General features: G+C 36.1%; 1 protein-coding gene across 2 annotated transcripts in view; it reads left to right on the forward strand.

The window, feature by feature from the left end:
* LOC136874297 (DDB1- and CUL4-associated factor 11) overlaps positions 1–17,388 on the forward strand; it is a 169,078-nt gene extending 151,690 nt beyond the window's left edge. For both annotated transcript variants that reach the window (XM_067147937.2, XM_067147938.2), the window contains one exon: positions 13,754–17,388. In XM_067147937.2, the coding sequence (XP_067004038.1) occupies positions 13,754–13,927 (174 nt within the window). In that variant the 3' untranslated portion in view covers positions 13,928–17,388. The remainder of the gene's footprint in view (positions 1–13,753) is intronic.
* Positions 17,389–17,984: the final 596 nt, after the last annotated feature.

Below are 17,984 nucleotides of genomic sequence, written 5' to 3' on the forward strand. Positions count from 1 at the left end.
GGCTAGCATTGCCATGCATCGCAACTTCTCACTACCGCTGGTTTTCATTAATACACTCCGTGTAGCGCAATAGTGCTGTTGCGAGGCATATCAAAAAAGATTGGAGTCTGATCGGCATTACCGATTTGAGAAAGCAAGTACGAAGTTTCCTTGCGCAAACGTATGACAAATCGGTGAACATTTACAATCTTGTCCGTGTAATCAGCAGGCAACTTTTGGCTTAGTGTTGTTCTCCTTCGCACTGACAGACTGTGTCGTCGCATGAACCCCTTAATCCACTCACGAGTCGCCTTAAACTGAGTTACCGGTATGTTGTGTTTGCGCGCTACGGTACCTCCTGTCCCGTAATTTGTAACATTTCATATGATACACTGCAGCCATTGTTACGTATTTCACTGACGTACCCAAACACTTCGTCAATTATAGGAAACTTCCCTGTTTTAGGACCCCTAAACGCGCGTCTAGAAGGGTTTGTGCTTTTTAGCTTGTTTTTTACTTTCCGCCAGTCACGCACCAACTTTTCACTCACAGAAAATTTTCTTTCTGCAGCTCTGTTCCCGTGCTGTTCAGCGAAGGCAATTACGCTTAGCTTGAAGCCCACAGAATAGTTTCTATATTTACCCATAATCGCTTATAAATGCTTCACACGTTAATGTTTTGCGATATAAATGACTTTCCGTAATTGTTCACTATTAAAACAAATTATTTCTGCAAACACCCAAAACACAAATTAAAAACTTAAGTTCTCACGCAAACATGTCTACAGTAATCACGTAAATCTGAAACAAATAAATGCATCTGTGATCTGTCCATTCCAGAGCAGCCAATACTGTTAGGCAGCAAGGAAGCATGCAACAATTTATCAGTTTATCTCGTTGGTTGCGACACACTACTGCGCTTGCGCAAAGCTCGCAAACCGGAGCTCTAGCTAGCGCGGTGTAGATCTACTGTATAGTTGACTGTATTGCGAGACGTCGGTAACAAACATTCATTTTTTTCAATTTATTTTAAACATACGGTAATTAGGTTAATATTTCTTCCCAGTTATTGATGATTTTACATTACATTACTGACGAGTTTATAAAATAAAACTTTAATAGCATTGACTGCTTGGATAAAAGTTTTCATCCCATGCCCGGACACTTATGACGTAGTAGTAAGATAAGAGTCTAGCGATGACAACTGAGACATCGTAAATAATTCGGCTGAATAATTCCGTGGAAATCTGCGTTATCGTCTTGGATTTCACTTCGTGCGCAATAACACAGGAGCCGGCCCCATGGTGTAGGGGTAGCGTGCTTGCCTCTTACACGGAGGCCTCGGGTTCAATTCACGGCCGGGTCAGGGAATTTTACCTGTATCTGAGGGCTGGTTCGAGGTCCATTCAACCTACCTAGCCGGTATTTCCTGGCGACGTTGCCGATAAGCGATAACTTACAGCCTTACGTATTTCAAATGGGAACTCATAATATGTAGGTGGTGAATAAATAGTACACTGTCTCGCGACCACGTTGTCAAACTGCCGATAGTCTACCGGTAAGCCATGCGTCGTACATATACCGGTATTATTTATTTATACGTTGTGCAACATGTCGCAAACGTGACTGTGTTGCCAAATTGCCCATAAACCATACACGTATTTAAATTGCGCATTCATGTGCAACTTACGTTGCAGTTCCATTGTCTTTTAACCAGATTAGTGAACAAAATTTGGACGTGCGACGATTATGTAATTAAAGGTTTAAAGTCAGATTTTTGTATTGAAAATAAAGGATGCGACGATTACGCGGTGGCGACGATTATGCCGTGAAATACGGTAATTGAAGCTGCAGTAAGGCTTGTTCTTTTCTCACGATTTACATTGGGGGGGGGGGGTCTTGTACGCAAGATTTTTTTCATTTTTTCATTTTCTTTCTCTCTAAAAGCTGGGGGAGGATCTAATACACAAGTAAGTATGAGTCCCGACACTCACTCACTCACTCACTCACTCCATAGGCTTGTGAGGGACGTGAAGTTACCGTTCCGATCTCGCAATCCTCTTCCATCCTTTTTGATCTTGAGCCTGCTCGTCCCAGTTATCAGTTTGGAGGGTCCGGCATACCTTGTTGATCTCCTTCTTCTAGGTGCTTCGGGGTCTTCCTGAAGGTATTTTCCCATTAAGATATCCCGTGTATAGATCTACTGGTGTTCTGTAATCCTGCATCCTCAGTACATGTCCAGCCCAGCGCAGTCTGTTTGATTCTATCACACCCATTATAGTTGTTGTTGAGAGAGGCTGTAAATCTCATAATTAGATCTTTTCTAACAGCTTTGGGAGATAGAATGGACCTATGGGCCAAATATTTTTCTATAAACTTTATTCTCAAAGACTTACAACTGCTACTGCTCTTTCTTGGTTATACTCCATGTCTCAGAACCATACAGAAGTACTGGTCGAATGATTGTATTGTAGATAATCATTTTTGCATTCCTTGTTAGAAACTTGGAGCTTAATATAGGGCTCATAGAGTAAAATGCCTTATTTGCATTCTTAATTCTAGCTTGGTGTTCCTGTTGCCTTCGGTTTTGCTCATCGATTAATACACCAAGGAATTTAAACTCCTCTACTCTTTTAAATATATATTTCCCAATCATCAGTGGCAATCTGTCAACCTCCTCATGATAAGGTCTCTTACAACCATGTAATGTGTCTTTTTATTGTTCACCCTTTAGCCAGTTTTTACTGACATTTCCTCTAGTTCCACAAATAACTGCCCAATTTCTAAATCATTGCGGCCAATAAGAACAATATCATCCGCATATGCAAGGAATTTATGTTGTCTCCCTAATGTGATGCCAGCAAGTACAAGAGCTAATTTCCTGATAATCTTCTCCAGTGCAATGTTGAATAGAAGAGGAGATAGTGCATCCCCTTGTCTCAATCCAGTTTTTTTCTGGAAGGAACTTGATTTTCTACCCTTGAACAAAACTAAGCTAACATTACCATCCATACACAGTGTTGCGACTACAAAGATGCACAAACAAAATGCTGTCGATTGTGTACAGTTTTATTTACAAATTAGACTTGCAGACAAGCGCCTGGAAGTAGTGGAAACGTTTAAATACCTGGGAAGTGAATTAATGGAGAATGCTCGACTGGATGCTGAGATTAGTAAAAGGATTCAAGCTGGAAGTTGTTTCTATCATAGTGTAAGAAACATGTTATGGGACAAAGATGTGCCAATGGAAGCAAAGGATATTATGTACAAGATGTATTGCGTACCCGTAACAACTTACGGAGCAGAAACTTGGACAATGAAAAAGAAGGATGAGAGTCGAATACAGGCAGCCGAAATGAAGTTCATGAGGGGTATGATACAGAAGAGTAGAAGAGACAAAATAAGGAATGAGAAAATCTGGGAAGAAATTGGAGTGGAAAAAATGAATGATAGAATAGAGAAGAGCCGACTAAGATGGTTGGGATACATAAAGCGAATGAGCAACGAAAGAATGCCAAAAAAGGTGATGGAAATGCAAATCCAAGGAAGGAGAGGCCATGGACGACCACGATTGAGATGGAAGGATACCATCCAACGTAGCATTATAGAAAGAAACCTGGACTGGGACACACTGTTGAAGGAGGAGTGGTGGAAAGACCGAAGAAAGTGGAGAGGAACCATATTTGCCTCTACCCGGCTACAGCTGGATAAAGGGAAATGATGATGATGATGATGATACACACACACACACACACACACACACACACACACACACACACATGCTGATAGCTGCCCTCTTGAACAAAACACTGTTAAGAAGAAGAAGAAGAAGACTGCAACACTTGCTTGTCAACCAACTACCACCCCAACAAAGTTCACATATTGACTAACGACTTCCACTACAAGTCTCGTTAAACAACTCAACTCCCAAGACAGCCTCTTTATATACATTGCCTGGCCAGGCTTCTAGAAGAATATGACACATGTTTTCTCATAATTTTGAGAGTCTAATAAACAATGCTAGGCTTGGTCCACCCAATCAATACACATTTTAGTTTTAACTGTATCAATACGGATCTACACGATGAAGTTCGTAAATTGTACTAAATTTGAGAGTCTCCAATAGCCTCTTTACAATGAAAGAATTTTCTGCACAATTCCAGTGGCAAGATGCGTTTTTCTGGACTATTATCGTGTTTTGCATGACATTTTGCTGGATTTATATATCATATTTACAGGTAATAATAAATTATATACTATTAATTACGTGTTCTTACATTAAATACACTCGTATTAATATACATACAGCAGATGTCATCACCATCAGCATCATCGGTTTGCCCTTCCAGTGAGCCAGGAAGGGTGTTTGAAAACAAGCGTCTTCCAAAGTTGCCTATTCAGAAAGATTTTATTGTCCATGACAGATTCCCAATTCCATCCTTTTCTCTCCACGTCGTCCCTCAGTTGGTCCATCCATCATCTTCTTGGTCTACCAGCTGGTCTTCTACCTGTTATTCTCCTTTCCAAATAAGCACATGGTAACTTTGTGCTATTCATTCGTTGAACATGCCCAAACCATTTAAGTCTAGATGACCTAAATGAACTCCATCAATTCATTTAGACCTAGGTTAGATCGGATCTCATAATTTTTCACATGATCAAGTCATGATTTTCGAGGGCAGCTGTAAGAAATTTCATTTCACAGGCTTGAATCCTGCTACAATCCTTTGATGTTAGTGTGCAGGTTTCCAGAGAGCATATAAGGATGGGAATGAAATATGACTTGTACAGAATCATTTTTGTATCATGACATAACCTCACAAATAATACGATCACGGTTTATACCAGATAAAATTCCGTCCATAACTACGTAAATAATAATACTAATAGATCTAAACAACTTCATAGCCACACCTCACAAGTCGTAATCTTCTGCTTTTTTTTTTTTTTCACCGCTTTTCCCACACCTGTGGGATCGCGAGTACGAATTGTGTCGTACATGTTGATTTGGCCCTGTTTTACGGCTGAATGCCCTTCCTGACGCCAACGCTATATGGAGGGATGTAATCACTATTGCAAGTATCTGTGGTGGTTGGTAGTGTAGTGTGTTGTGTGAATACCAAGAGGAAAATGTTGGGACAAACACAAACACCCAGTCCCTGGGCCAAAAGAATTAATCAGAGGCGATTAAAATCCCCGACGTGGCCGGGAATCGAACCCGGAACCCTCTGAACCGAAGGCCTCAACGCTGACCATTCAGCCAATGAGTTGGACACCTCACAAGTCATAATAATAACAATAATAACAACAATCATCGAGCTCAATATTTCCATTATTTACACATGGGTTAGAGAATTGTTTCCAAGTTATACTAGTCCATTACACTTGCATCAACAGTTTGCACATGTTAATTAATGTTATGGGAAAGCCAAACTCCATCCTGATGTTCCACAGTCCTCTATGGATTGAATCATCCGCCTTGAAGAAATCTATAAAGAGATAATTAACCGACTCCTTGTGTTCCCATTAAGAGTCTTAATTGCAGATATGTTGTCTGTAGTGGATGTGTAGGAAATAGGAAGAAATGTGAAAATTAGAGAGGTATAACCCTATTATCACATGGGCTAAAAATAATGGAGAAAGACACAGACAAAAGACTGAGGGATATAATAGAAACAGAAAAAGAATAATATGGCCTTAGACCGAATACATCAACAATAGACTTGATATTTGCAGTGCAAACGATAATGGAAAAACATCTGGAAAGGAACACGGAAATATTTTTGTAGTTTTGGATTTGAAAAAAGCTTATGATACAGTTAAGAGAAAACATGTATAGGAATGACTACGGAAAAGGAATGTACCAAAATCATTAATTAACAAGATGAAAATGTTGTATCATGAGAATAAAAGCAGTGTACAAGTGGGGAGTGGTGACTGAAACATTTCATACAAAAAAAAAAAGTCTCAAGCAGGGAAGTGCACTGTCGCCATTATTGTTTATTATATTGACGGATGAAATCATAAAAACGTGTATCAATAGTGATGAAGTGAATGCTTTGGTATTTGCAGATGATGCGATTTGAGGAAAGGGAGAAAAGGAAGTACAAAGGAGACTGGACATTTGGAATGAAAATGTGAAGAAGTTTGGAAGGGTGATTAATAAAAAGAAAACTGTAGTCATGCACTATGGAAAAGAGAAAGAGAGAAGCCAAGTGAACATAGACTGAGAACGGTTAGAAAATGTAGAACAGTTTACATATCTGGACAGCATTATTAATGAAAGTAATGAAATCAACGCTGAAATTAATAACAGACTAAGTAAAGGTACAACATTTTATCTCAGGTCAGAGAGCTTTTATGGGATGACAAATTACCCAAGAGAACGAAATTAACATCATATAAACAGTATTTCATACCAATTGTAATGCTGGTAACTTAGACTTGGAAAGAGAAGGGGAAAGAGACCAGGTGGAAGACCAAGAAGGTGGATGGATCAGATTTGGAAGGACATTAGAGAAGCTGGATTGGATTTGGCGGAAGTAATGGAGCAGGAAAAGTGGAAGGACAGAAAGGAGAGGACAAAGCTTGTTAACCATAGACGGGCAACTGGAGTGGGACAGTGATGATGATGATGATGATGATGATGATGATGATGATGATGATGAGTGGATCTGTTATTACGAAAACCGTTCTGATAGTCCCCAATAACATATTCAGCAAATGGTTCTAAACACGGTAAAGGAATAAAAGACAGAATTTTGTAGGCCGTGTTTACAAGAGATATACTACAGTAATTTTTCAAGTTTTTACTTATCCCCTCCTTTATGAATTGGGACAATAAGTGATTCCTGCCATTCTTTTCAAGTAACTTCATTGTGCCATATCTTAGAATGATCTTATATATGTATTTATGTAATCTTTCTCCACCATATTTAATAAGCTCAGCAGAAATTTTGTCACTACTTGAAGCTTTATTGTTATTTAAACGTATAATACTTTTGTTATACCTCTTGATATAATGGCTCTGGCTCTTCTGATGGGGAACTAGACAGTTTATCTGTACAGGTTGCTGGATCTGCACAATTCAGCAAGGAATCGAAGTATTTCTTACAATAATTTAATAATTTGTCCTGATCAGCAATTAAATTTCCAGACTTAATTTTGAGTCCCAAGCACTTAGAAATAACAATATTTTACTGTACAGCGGAATAACAATGTTTTACTGTACAGTGGAACCTTGATTCTCCGTTTTTGGAGGGACCCCAGGGAAAAAACATACAACACGGGAAGACGGAAAATCCTGGAAAAATGAACCATCAACAATTTGACTAAACATCACAAAAATGAATTATGTATGCTTATAATCTTACAAACACACTTAAACTAAACCACACTACAGCCTCAATGAGTCTTCCACCTACCAAGCAACCGCTGCTCGGTCCGAAGGCCTGCAGATTGTGAGGTGACGCACGTTCAGTGTGACGAATCCTCTCGTCCGTTATTGCTGTCTCTCTAGACCGGAGTCGCCATCTCACCATTAAATCGCTCCTCAATTAAAGGTAATTGTAGAATGAGTGAACCTGGAACCAGCCCTCATATCCAGGTGACTTGCCCACGAATCAAACCCAGGCCCTCCGAGTGAGAGGCAGGCAAGTTAGACCGCGGGCCCGGCTTCAAACATCAATTACCGAAACTTTACATTGAGTTTTACCGGGGAAACTTCGTTAGTTTCCTCTGAAATCTTCTTTCAGTTCAGCAACTTTGATCAGCTAAACTTCGAAAAATCTAACACCCGTAACGCCAAGCCAAACAACAATCGACCACAAGTAATTTTTAATTCTCTAATCTAATAAAATAAAGCACATTAGATACAAAAGCACTCAACATGATGGCAAAATATATATATTTTTTATTTATTTTTTATTATCTCCCTTGTAATTTGATCACTTGTAGCCTATACTGTTCGTAGTCAGTTTATGGAAATCTTGTACCTCGTAAATTAGGCCTACAGCGACTTTTAGAGGTTATGTTCAACTCAAGAATATGGTTTTAAATGTAAGTATCGATTCTCAAGTTCTGAAATGCATTGTATTCAATTCTGCCCGTCACTAATCACAATCAAATTGGAAAGACAAAAAATATCATTATCACTTCAGAAATTACAGTTATTGGCAACCTTAAACTCAGCTGGAGAGCATGCTCGCTGTACAAGTCGGTACGAGTGCAAAACGATACAAAGCTTTTAAATGTAACGTGCGCAAATAAAACGACTGCAGTTTTTATATCATTTTAACACAAAAACGTGAAATTCCCAGTCTTATATTAGGACGAAAACAGTAATAGGCAATCCCGAAACTTCCCATGGCTTTATGTATGTAATATGTAACATCTGTTCTGGTCTCGATAACATAATCGTATATAAAGAAAGTCTAAAATCTCCACCTTATCAATACATTAGTTTATTTACTCCAAATTAGTAAATTGGTCAATACCGGTTTCAATCCCTCGGGGATCATCTTTAGATGACACACAAAAAAAGAATTTATAAAAACATCACACATGAAAGGTTACATTTGGTGACTATTTCAATTAAATCAAGTGTTGAAAGTTATGTCATTAAAGTACTAGTGGGTACATCTTAGTTTTTTAAAGTGCTATTGTATGAGGTATATTGGCTCACTGTGTCTAAGCTTTTTGTACATATAATGGGTTCTACACTTATTCACATCTGGTATTGATAATATTACATTCAATATGATTGATTCATATGATTAAAACATTTAACAAATATCTTACTAAAATGGTAAAAAATATACATCATTTGTTTAAAAAGTACTTGTTGTTAGAGTCTTTTTGATCATACTACACTTGTATTACAAAATGTGGAATAAGATTTTTCACTCATACACATTAGTGATAATGAGCCCATTATAGAGTCTGAAAAGTATTTTGTTGTAGAGGTATATCACAGCTTATTGGTTATTGTGATGTCAATAAGATGTAATTTCACTTTGTATTAATGTTTGGGGTATTTCACTTTTTTTTTTAAAAGTCCATTGGAGTAAACATAGGAAAAGCTTAATTAAAGGGTTAATTAAAAATATATCCTTCATTACTAAAAATACTAGTATGTGATACCTTATTAAAATGGATCCTTCATTTCTAAAGTATTGATATGTGATACCTCATGTGTTTGTTTTATCATGTATAAAATGGGGTTTACATTTCTAAACAGTAGTACTGTAGGTTGTTACCATCTGTAATACATATGTAATATTACGATCTGACATAGCAGCCAACTGAAAATGTTTAAAGTATAATCTAACGGAATGGGACCAATTCCTTCTTTTTACTGTTTGTTTTTCACTTTCAACTGGTGGAGTGCATAACATATGTGTGTTGTGTTAGATCTATATTATTGTTGAATTTGTTGCAATTTGTAACTGCTGCTTTTGGTGAAGTATCTTAGTCTATGGATGTCATTAGGAAATTGTTAGTGTGTCGTTGCTGGTTGAATGGTGACTGTTGCAAAATGAAGCTCGTTCAAGGTGCCGTGCGTCTTGATGGAATTTAAATTGCACTTTATGGTAATGGCATGAAGGCTCCTGTGTGTTGTAGATTAATTATCTGCAAGCAGAAATAGTAGGTGTGTAAGTTGGTGTATAATAAAGGTGTAGAAGGTAAGTTATATGTTGTGTTACTTACGTTGAATGTTGAGACTGTATGCTTTGCGTGGCTGCCTGTCGAGATCTGTTGCGTGTTATCCTGGGACTGTAGTTAGTGGCGGCGGAGGGGAGGTTTGGAGGGGTGGGTGGAGCGTTTGTGACGGAAGCGGGGTTGGAGGAGGGGAGATCTTTGAGCGGTTCATTTGTATGTGTAGGTTGTTGTTTGTTGATTCATTTTAAATAATGATCTTTTAGGAGGGGAATGACTGTGTTGAAAAGAACATTATTTTTGTCAGTATTTTCATTTAAGTTGAAGTTTGGGTTTGTGTATTGGTCTAGGTTTATGTAGAATTCTTCTATTATACTGAGCAAGGGGGTTTTTGGGTTGGTGTTGAGAATTTGCATGTCATTATTGATACTTGTAAATTTATGTTCTTGATTGTTAATGTGTTGTCCCATTGCTGAAAAGTGTCTATGCTTGACAGCATTTATGTGTTCATTGTATCATATTGAAAAACTTCTCCCGGTAAGTCCTACATAGCTGGCTCTGCAGTCATTACATTTCAGGCGGTAGACTCCTGAATGGTTGTATTTATTTATGTTGTTGACTGATTTGGAGTTATATAGTATGTTGGTATTGTTACGTGTGGTTTTGTAGGCTATTTTTAAGCCTTGTTTTTTAAAGATGTTCGTTATAGAGTGTATATGGTTGTTGTTGTAGGTAAAAGTTGCATAATCTTTTTTGTCTTTGATGGTTCTAGTTAATTTAGTTTTTGATTGTTTTTTATTTTGCTGATGATCTGGTTTTTCAATTCCTTGTTTAGATCTTTTTTCGTGAGTGGAATGTTGTATGCTCTGTATATCATGCTATAGTATGCGGCTTTCTTGTGAGTATGTGGGTGGGTGGAATCTATTTTTATTGTGTTCGATGTGTGGGTAGGTTTCCTGTATATGCTGTATATAAAATGGTTGTTGTGTCTGGTTATGGATGTATCTAAGTAGTTTATAGTGTTGTTGTTTTCAGTTTCCATTGTGAATTTTATGTGAGGATCTATTTCATTTAGTTTTTCTAGGATTATATTTTCATTGGTATGCCTGTTGTCTATTATAATGAATACATCGTCAACAAATCTACACCAAAAAAGAATGTTATTCAATTTTTGGATTTCTTGATGTTTGAGGTGGTCTATATATATTTCAGCTATTATACCTGATATTGGTGATCCCATGGGTAATCCTTTTTGGTGGTATATGGTATCATGGAATTTAAAGTAATTGTTGTTGATGGCAAAGTGTAATAGTTTTATAAATTCATCTATTTCTAACTTGCTCAGTTTGCTATGGTTATTGAGATTGGATTCGATGATTGTTATGGCTTTTTGTGTAGGTATGTTAGGATACATGTTTGTTATGTCATATGTAGCTATTTTATGGTAATGTTCTATTTTTATATTTTTGGTGATGTTACAAAATTCTATTGAGTTTTTTATGGTTTTCTTTGTCTGGAAAACATAATGTTTTTTGAGAAATTTTTGAATGAATTGTGATAGTTTATAGGTGGGGCTTGGTCTATAGTTTATTATGGGTCTCATAGGAATGTTGTCTTTATGGATTTTAGGGTATGCTTTGGCAGTAGTATTTCTGGGTTCATTGTGATCAATTTTGTGGTTTCTTGTTCATTTAAAAGGAAGTTAGTGTTTTTTTGTAAAGTTTTTAAATTCTTTTGAATGCTATTAGTAGGATCTTTGGCCTTGATTTGGAAAGTTTCATCTTGGAAGAGTTTTTGTTTTTGTTATATATTCATCTTTATTTATGATAACTGTTGTGTTTCCTTTGTCTGCTTTAGTTACTATTAAGTTGTTTTGTTTGATTTTGTTTTTAAGTTCTTTGATTTGTTTGTGGTTTATGGTGTCTTGTTGGTTGATTTTTTGATTGGTTTTGTTAATATATTGTGGTAGTGTTTTTTTGATTTCATATCTGATTTCATTTTGCTTTTCTTGAGGTATTTTGTTTATGGCATTTTCAGTTTCGGTGATGATAGTAGTAATGTTTTCAAATACTGAGTCATTTTTCCAATTGTGTTTGGGTCCTACAACACACAGGAGCCTTCATGCCATTACCATAAAGTGCAATTTAAATTCCATCAAGACGCACGGCACCTTGAACGAGCTTCATTTTGCAACAGTCACCATTCAACCAGCAACGACACACTAACAATTTCCTAATGACATCCATAGACTAAGATACTTCACTGGAGAACCTGGTTTTAAGTGTAACTCATACCTGCAATGCAGGTCATTGATCTTTTAACACGATTTACTCCAACAGTCAACTCCCAATTGTTCATAAAAATGCTTATTCATTAAGACCCTAAGAACAGAGCTACTCATTGTTAGAAGTTAAGGCATTAATACGAGGTACAAGATTTTATCACACCTGAAGATCTAGGAAATAAGAAGAGCAACCCATAAGTCCAATAAACTGTGATCAACGCATATGCTCTTCCTGGGTTATTTTACATATCTTATACAGACAGGACCTGACTCACGTTTATGAACAATCCATATTATTACGACATATTTTTACGTGTTTTATGTATGTTACGAACAAGATAATATTGGAAAAGATTGCATTACAGAGTATAAGGCACACGGAACAGGAAGTGCAACTCACAACATTCAACAAGACCAACAAATTGTGATGGTCATACAAGGGAATGATAGTGTTATAATCAAACTTACTGGGAGCATTCTGAATTTGTACAAGAGAAAATTACAAATTGGTCATCCCTATGAGTAATTTAACTTTTATAGATATGTTTTTATGTGTGTCACGTATGTTAAGACAATGTATACTAAGTTTTAATCCGACGATTGTCCTCGTTCATGAAGCATTTAACATGTCGCTATATGACATTCCGTGTTGGATTCGGTAATGTTTGTATTGCATGATATATATGATTGTATGACCAACTGATGATGATCTAGAAAGGTCAAAACTGCTCCTAATTTTAATTTAATAATAATAAGTATTGATTAGGTGGAAGCCTTCTTCTCATTGCATTTGTGTACAATATCAATACGTAATTAAACTTATAGATTACAATTCAAGTAGAGCTGTTGAAATGCGCTCTGTCTCCTTCAGTTGTTGTGGACTCACTCTGCTTTATGATTTCCGAGGAATATCTAAACAATACCGCCCGAACACGATGCTAAGATGGTCCTTTATGCAAGTTCACCATCGATTCGCTTTTCCAGTACAGTAGCCTACTTCTTCAAATTACCACACTGACAGGACGTTAACACGAAGATCCGTAAGTATGCCTTAGCCGTCCTTTTGTGAGATACAGTTTATTGAAAAACGCCTGATCGAGGATTTAGCGTTGATGAGACTGAAATTTCTGGATGGTTGATCCGGGAAATCGTTTCTTCAAGGAACGGATAATGCGTGATTTTTACAACGTGATTTAATTAGGATGCTCGCGGGACCCCATAATTTGAACAAATAATGCGGGAAAACGAACTTTCTGGGAATGTATAATCAAGGTTCTACTGTATATGAAATAATGTCCATTCCATACAGATATGTGCAGATATGTTGCAGAAACTTTGCTCTTGTGAAACCTCACTGCAGCCAATTTTGGAATAAAGCCTTTTCTAAAGTGACTCGCTCAGTTGTTGTGTACACACTCATCGGATATGAAACTGGAGCGTACACTGTACACTTCCAGAGATTTAAAAAAAAAAATTTTTAGTTTCCACTCAACTTGACCAATTTGTAATTTTCTCTTGTACAAATTCAGAATGCTCCCAGTAAGTGATTATAACACTATCATTCCCTTGTATGACCACTGCAATGTAACTTTCAGCCAGAAACTTAACATTCCAAAGAACTTCATCCTAGTTCACAGCCAAAAAATGCCTCAGAATTCTCACTCTTAAAAGCAGAGAAATAAATTAAGTTTTATGTGAAGTATTATACAAAATATTTCCTTTGAATGTATAGTATATTTGATTGACCTGTAGTATGTGGTCAGATATTTGTAACTTGAGAATAATGTGCATTATATTTTTATCGTGTAAAGCAAAATATTTTGTTTTTGTTTAGTGGGATGGTTCACTGGGCCTGTGGACATACTCTGGTAAAACAAAAGTTGAATCAGAGGATGAAGAAAACATTTCAGTGGGGACTGAAGAGATAGCCTGCAAGATGCCACGGCGTAGTCGACGAATAGCTCAACAACGTTTAAAACAACAGGTTAAACGTACTACAGCATGTTGATTGTGCTAAATATTTCTTCCCATTGTTGAGCCGGCTAACACTGTGCAGGGACCACTTCTAAAATGATACCCGAGGTAAAACTGACAGAAAGAGAGTGATGAACGCAAATTAAAGATATTACGTATTCTGTATTAATCTTTCCATGGCAGATTTCTTTCTCTACTCTTAAAACTTTGGTAATATGTAAAACGAGAATGTATAATCATGCTGTGCGAGAGGTATTGTGGTGGCTTGTTCTGATATTAAATAATGTTCGGTTTTATTTTATATGAACCTTAGTGATCTTTTGTTTCCTACCATTACATAATTTGGTTCATTCTTTTAGTTCTTTAATTCTTAATTTGTTAACATTATAACAATTGACAAGATTTGTGTCGTTGACTTGGACATGTTTAAAAAAACTTTGTTATACATTAGTTTTATTCAGCGGATTCACAAGTGCATTGTGTAGGTGAGTATAGAAAGTCATTCCTGTTGTGTGTATATTATTTAATACATGCAGGTTGGGTTTGGCTGTATATTATATGATGGCTGTGTAAATGTTGGTTGGTTTTCCGGGAAGGAATTGAATTATTATAGTCACAGTAGCTATATTAACATTAATCCCTGAAGTGACTGTATCTCATATAAACTTATAGTTCTTCGAAATTTTTGTTTTATTTCAGAGCTTGTACTGTGTGGTTTATTTATAATCTACTTTTCTGACATGCAGTTTTTGTATGCTAACATGGATCATGGGTGTCAAATTATGATACAAGATGTACCAGTGGAAAATAATTCGTTGAAGTACGAAGATGGAGTAGAAATTCATTGCTGCTTCCTCTTCGTAATATTTTCATGACAGTCTTCATGTTTTTCTTTCTTCGCAATAAATCCTTAAACACTTCTCATTAAGCTGTACTTGACACAGGTATTAATGTGGAATAATGTTAAGTGATGTTTGTAATTGAATATTCTGTGCACTGAATTTTCTTGGGCACTAGTAAGAAAATTCAGAATAAAAAAATACTTGACATACTTGACCAATTTATTTTATTACATTTTAAATCAGTATTATTAATTTCTGTAGAAACACAATAAATTTTTTATGATAGTGTTCAAGGAAGACATAGCATTAGGAGTGGACTTGGTGAATGCATGAATGACTAATAATCTTCTTTGTCATCATCGGAACTAATTTCTGAATCATTGTTTCAGCTTCTCAGCTGTTGAACATTTGAGAACATTTTTCCTCATGAAAGGCTGATGAAATCTGTGGCTAGGTGGTCTTAATCTAATTGCTGAACCTAGTTTCCTTTTCTCTCTCTCCTGAGAATGGAGGGGGAGGCATCCACGATGTAGTAGGTAATAGTTCGAAAGCAGTTCTCAAATTGCTTCCTTTCAGGAAGTAGAAGAGAAATGCTGTGATTGGCAACTTGGCTGTTTCATTCAGGCATGGGTATACAGTGAAGTTAATTCCCCTACCTACAAAGAAAGATTATCGGAATCCAAGATTTGGCTTTATGCCAAATTTCAAATATCTTGTACTCCCCAACTTTCTGTCAAGAATTTCCAGGAGAAAGAAAATAGATTATTCAAGTAAATATGGTATTTTTGTATTCTATCCACTCACTTGGTTATAGTATTTTCCTTGCTGGGTTTTAATTCTGTCAATAAATATTTCGTTATTGAATTTTCACAGAAAGCAACTAATTCTAATGCTACTCCAAACTTCTGTTTGGCTGAATAGTGTAGGTGTTTACTGTGGGACATTATGCATACAGAATCTTCCAAATTACTGGATTCTAGTTTCTTTGAGTTATTTTTTCAATGATTTGAACTAATCTTTTTGGAATTAAGGTGAATTTATTATATATTATTTTTGCATACTTCACTGTGCAAATTAATGATACTAGTACCTTCACTTTGTAGATTAATACTAATCTTACCTGCCTGAAGTATTTTGTATTTAGGATTGTGTAATTGTCATGGAAAGGTTACTACAAAAATTTAAGTGATCTCTTAGTGTTAATCAGTGGATTTGTTTAGCACTATTTTTATAATGATTAATTACATTTGTGATTTACATTTATTGGTGATATAGAGCCTGTTCTCTGTTTTCAGTTACAAGCAGATTTAATGGTACAAAGAAAGTATATTTTAAATATTATGTTGTGGGGATTTTGTTTTATTTTCATATGTTACTAGGATAATACCTTTCATTATATTGGCTGTGTAAATGCCCTGTTTTCTGTTGTTGCTTCTAAGATCATGAAATATATCGTGGATACTTTTCTGAAATGGCTGAGGTAACTGCCAATGAAGTATTTTATATATTGCCATTTTTTTTTTTCTTCATTAGTTTTCCTTAGATTCTCTGTTCTTCAAATGTAAAGAAATTATTTAAACTGACTGCACCAGGCACAAATATGTAGTACGTAGATTTTACCGTTAGGTATACGTCTGTGGACTGTGTATTTGTTTACCTGAAACCGTATATAAAAGACTGATACTGATTTATTTAGGGTATAGTTTAAAACGTTATATTGTTTCATCTTTGGTATAAAAAAAGGTATGAAACCTTACTGTATTCTGAGATTTACTTTTTTATTCTACTTTCAAAAATTCCAGTTTCAAAAAGAAATGGTTCCATAATTCTCAAATACTTCACGAGTACTCCGTGATTGGTTGTTGTAAAATCCAGGCATGTTTTCTGTCAGCCTGTTTGCAAATCTAAGCTGAAGCTACTCTAACTTTAAATTAGATAGATGGCTCTTAAAACTAAAAAAAATTTATTAAATCATTTATAAGGTTTTTTATTCTTAAATAATTATTTTCCAGAATCTATTATTATTAATGCATTCTTTTCAAACATGAATTGATGTACATTGCTGAAATTTCTAAGATACGATAGAAAGCTGTTGGTTTTATGCTATGTACTAAAGAGGATTAATCGTAAAGTAACTTTTCTGTATAAAAGTCAGGGAACTCAATCGTCAAAAATTATCACTGTTTCACCCCAGTATGACCTGGGCTCATCAGTTGGATACCGCACCTTCCAAGACACTGGCTGGCTGGCACGCCAGTGGCGACACCACTGCAAGCTATTGTGTGATAACCATAAATGCAGTGCTGACAATTGAGTTTCCTGAATTTTATTTAGCTACCTCAATCAGACTTTCTTGTATTTTATACAGTTACTGGAGCATGGAGTATGTGTATTATACTTGCAGTGATCTGTCATAGTCTGCATTGTTAAATAAAGTAGGAAGAATGAAGAACATTTAGTTGCTTCAAAATTTTATTATCAAAACTTTTTCACCTAGATTTTCTGTGCCAGTGCTCCAATGAAGTTTTGTTATAATGTGGAAAATATGAATTTATTCTTCATATAATAGAGTCCAGCTGGGGAACGAAGAATAGAAAGCCATTGTTATGAATGGCAGCACAAAAAAGAAGAGTTTCAGGATTACCTTTTTGTCATTTCTTTCCCAAGCTGTCTGTGTTGTTTGTATTTTTCATTTATGAAGCACATAAAGTAAATAGTTTGTCCTCTGCGAAGTATTATTACCAAGCAATGGGTGTTGAAATATATAAGAGTGCAAAATGCACCGTGTATGATGATCCAGCTGATAAAGCCAGACAGACTGGCTATAAAGGCGCTACTCAACTAATTTGGAGTCTGCGGCAGTCCGTTGCAGTTTTGGAACTTGCTACTGCCTGTCTTGTACTACATGTGCCGCAGTGAAACGTTCTGAAATCATAGTGTGTGGGCCTCCTCCCTGCAAGTTGAGGTCCACCTTTAAACAAAGTCATGCTTATGGCATTTTCTCCTGCTATTCATACAAGGTCCAATGGTGATGGGATAAGGGTGACATCTCCACAGAGCCAATAGACTTTAAGAGGAACTGCAGGAGAAAAACGTATTCTTGGAGAAACGATGATCCAGCTGGTACACCTTGCTGTAAATATTACCACATTTTGACTCAAGTAATATAAGAATGTAATATTAACAGGAACATAAATGATATTGATCATTCAGTGATACCAATGATTGTAAACCATAAGGACCTAAAAT

The sequence above is a fragment of the Anabrus simplex genome, chromosome 5 (genome assembly GCF_040414725.1).
Source record: "Anabrus simplex isolate iqAnaSimp1 chromosome 5, ASM4041472v1, whole genome shotgun sequence".
Lineage (NCBI taxonomy): Eukaryota > Metazoa > Arthropoda > Insecta > Orthoptera > Tettigoniidae > Anabrus > Anabrus simplex.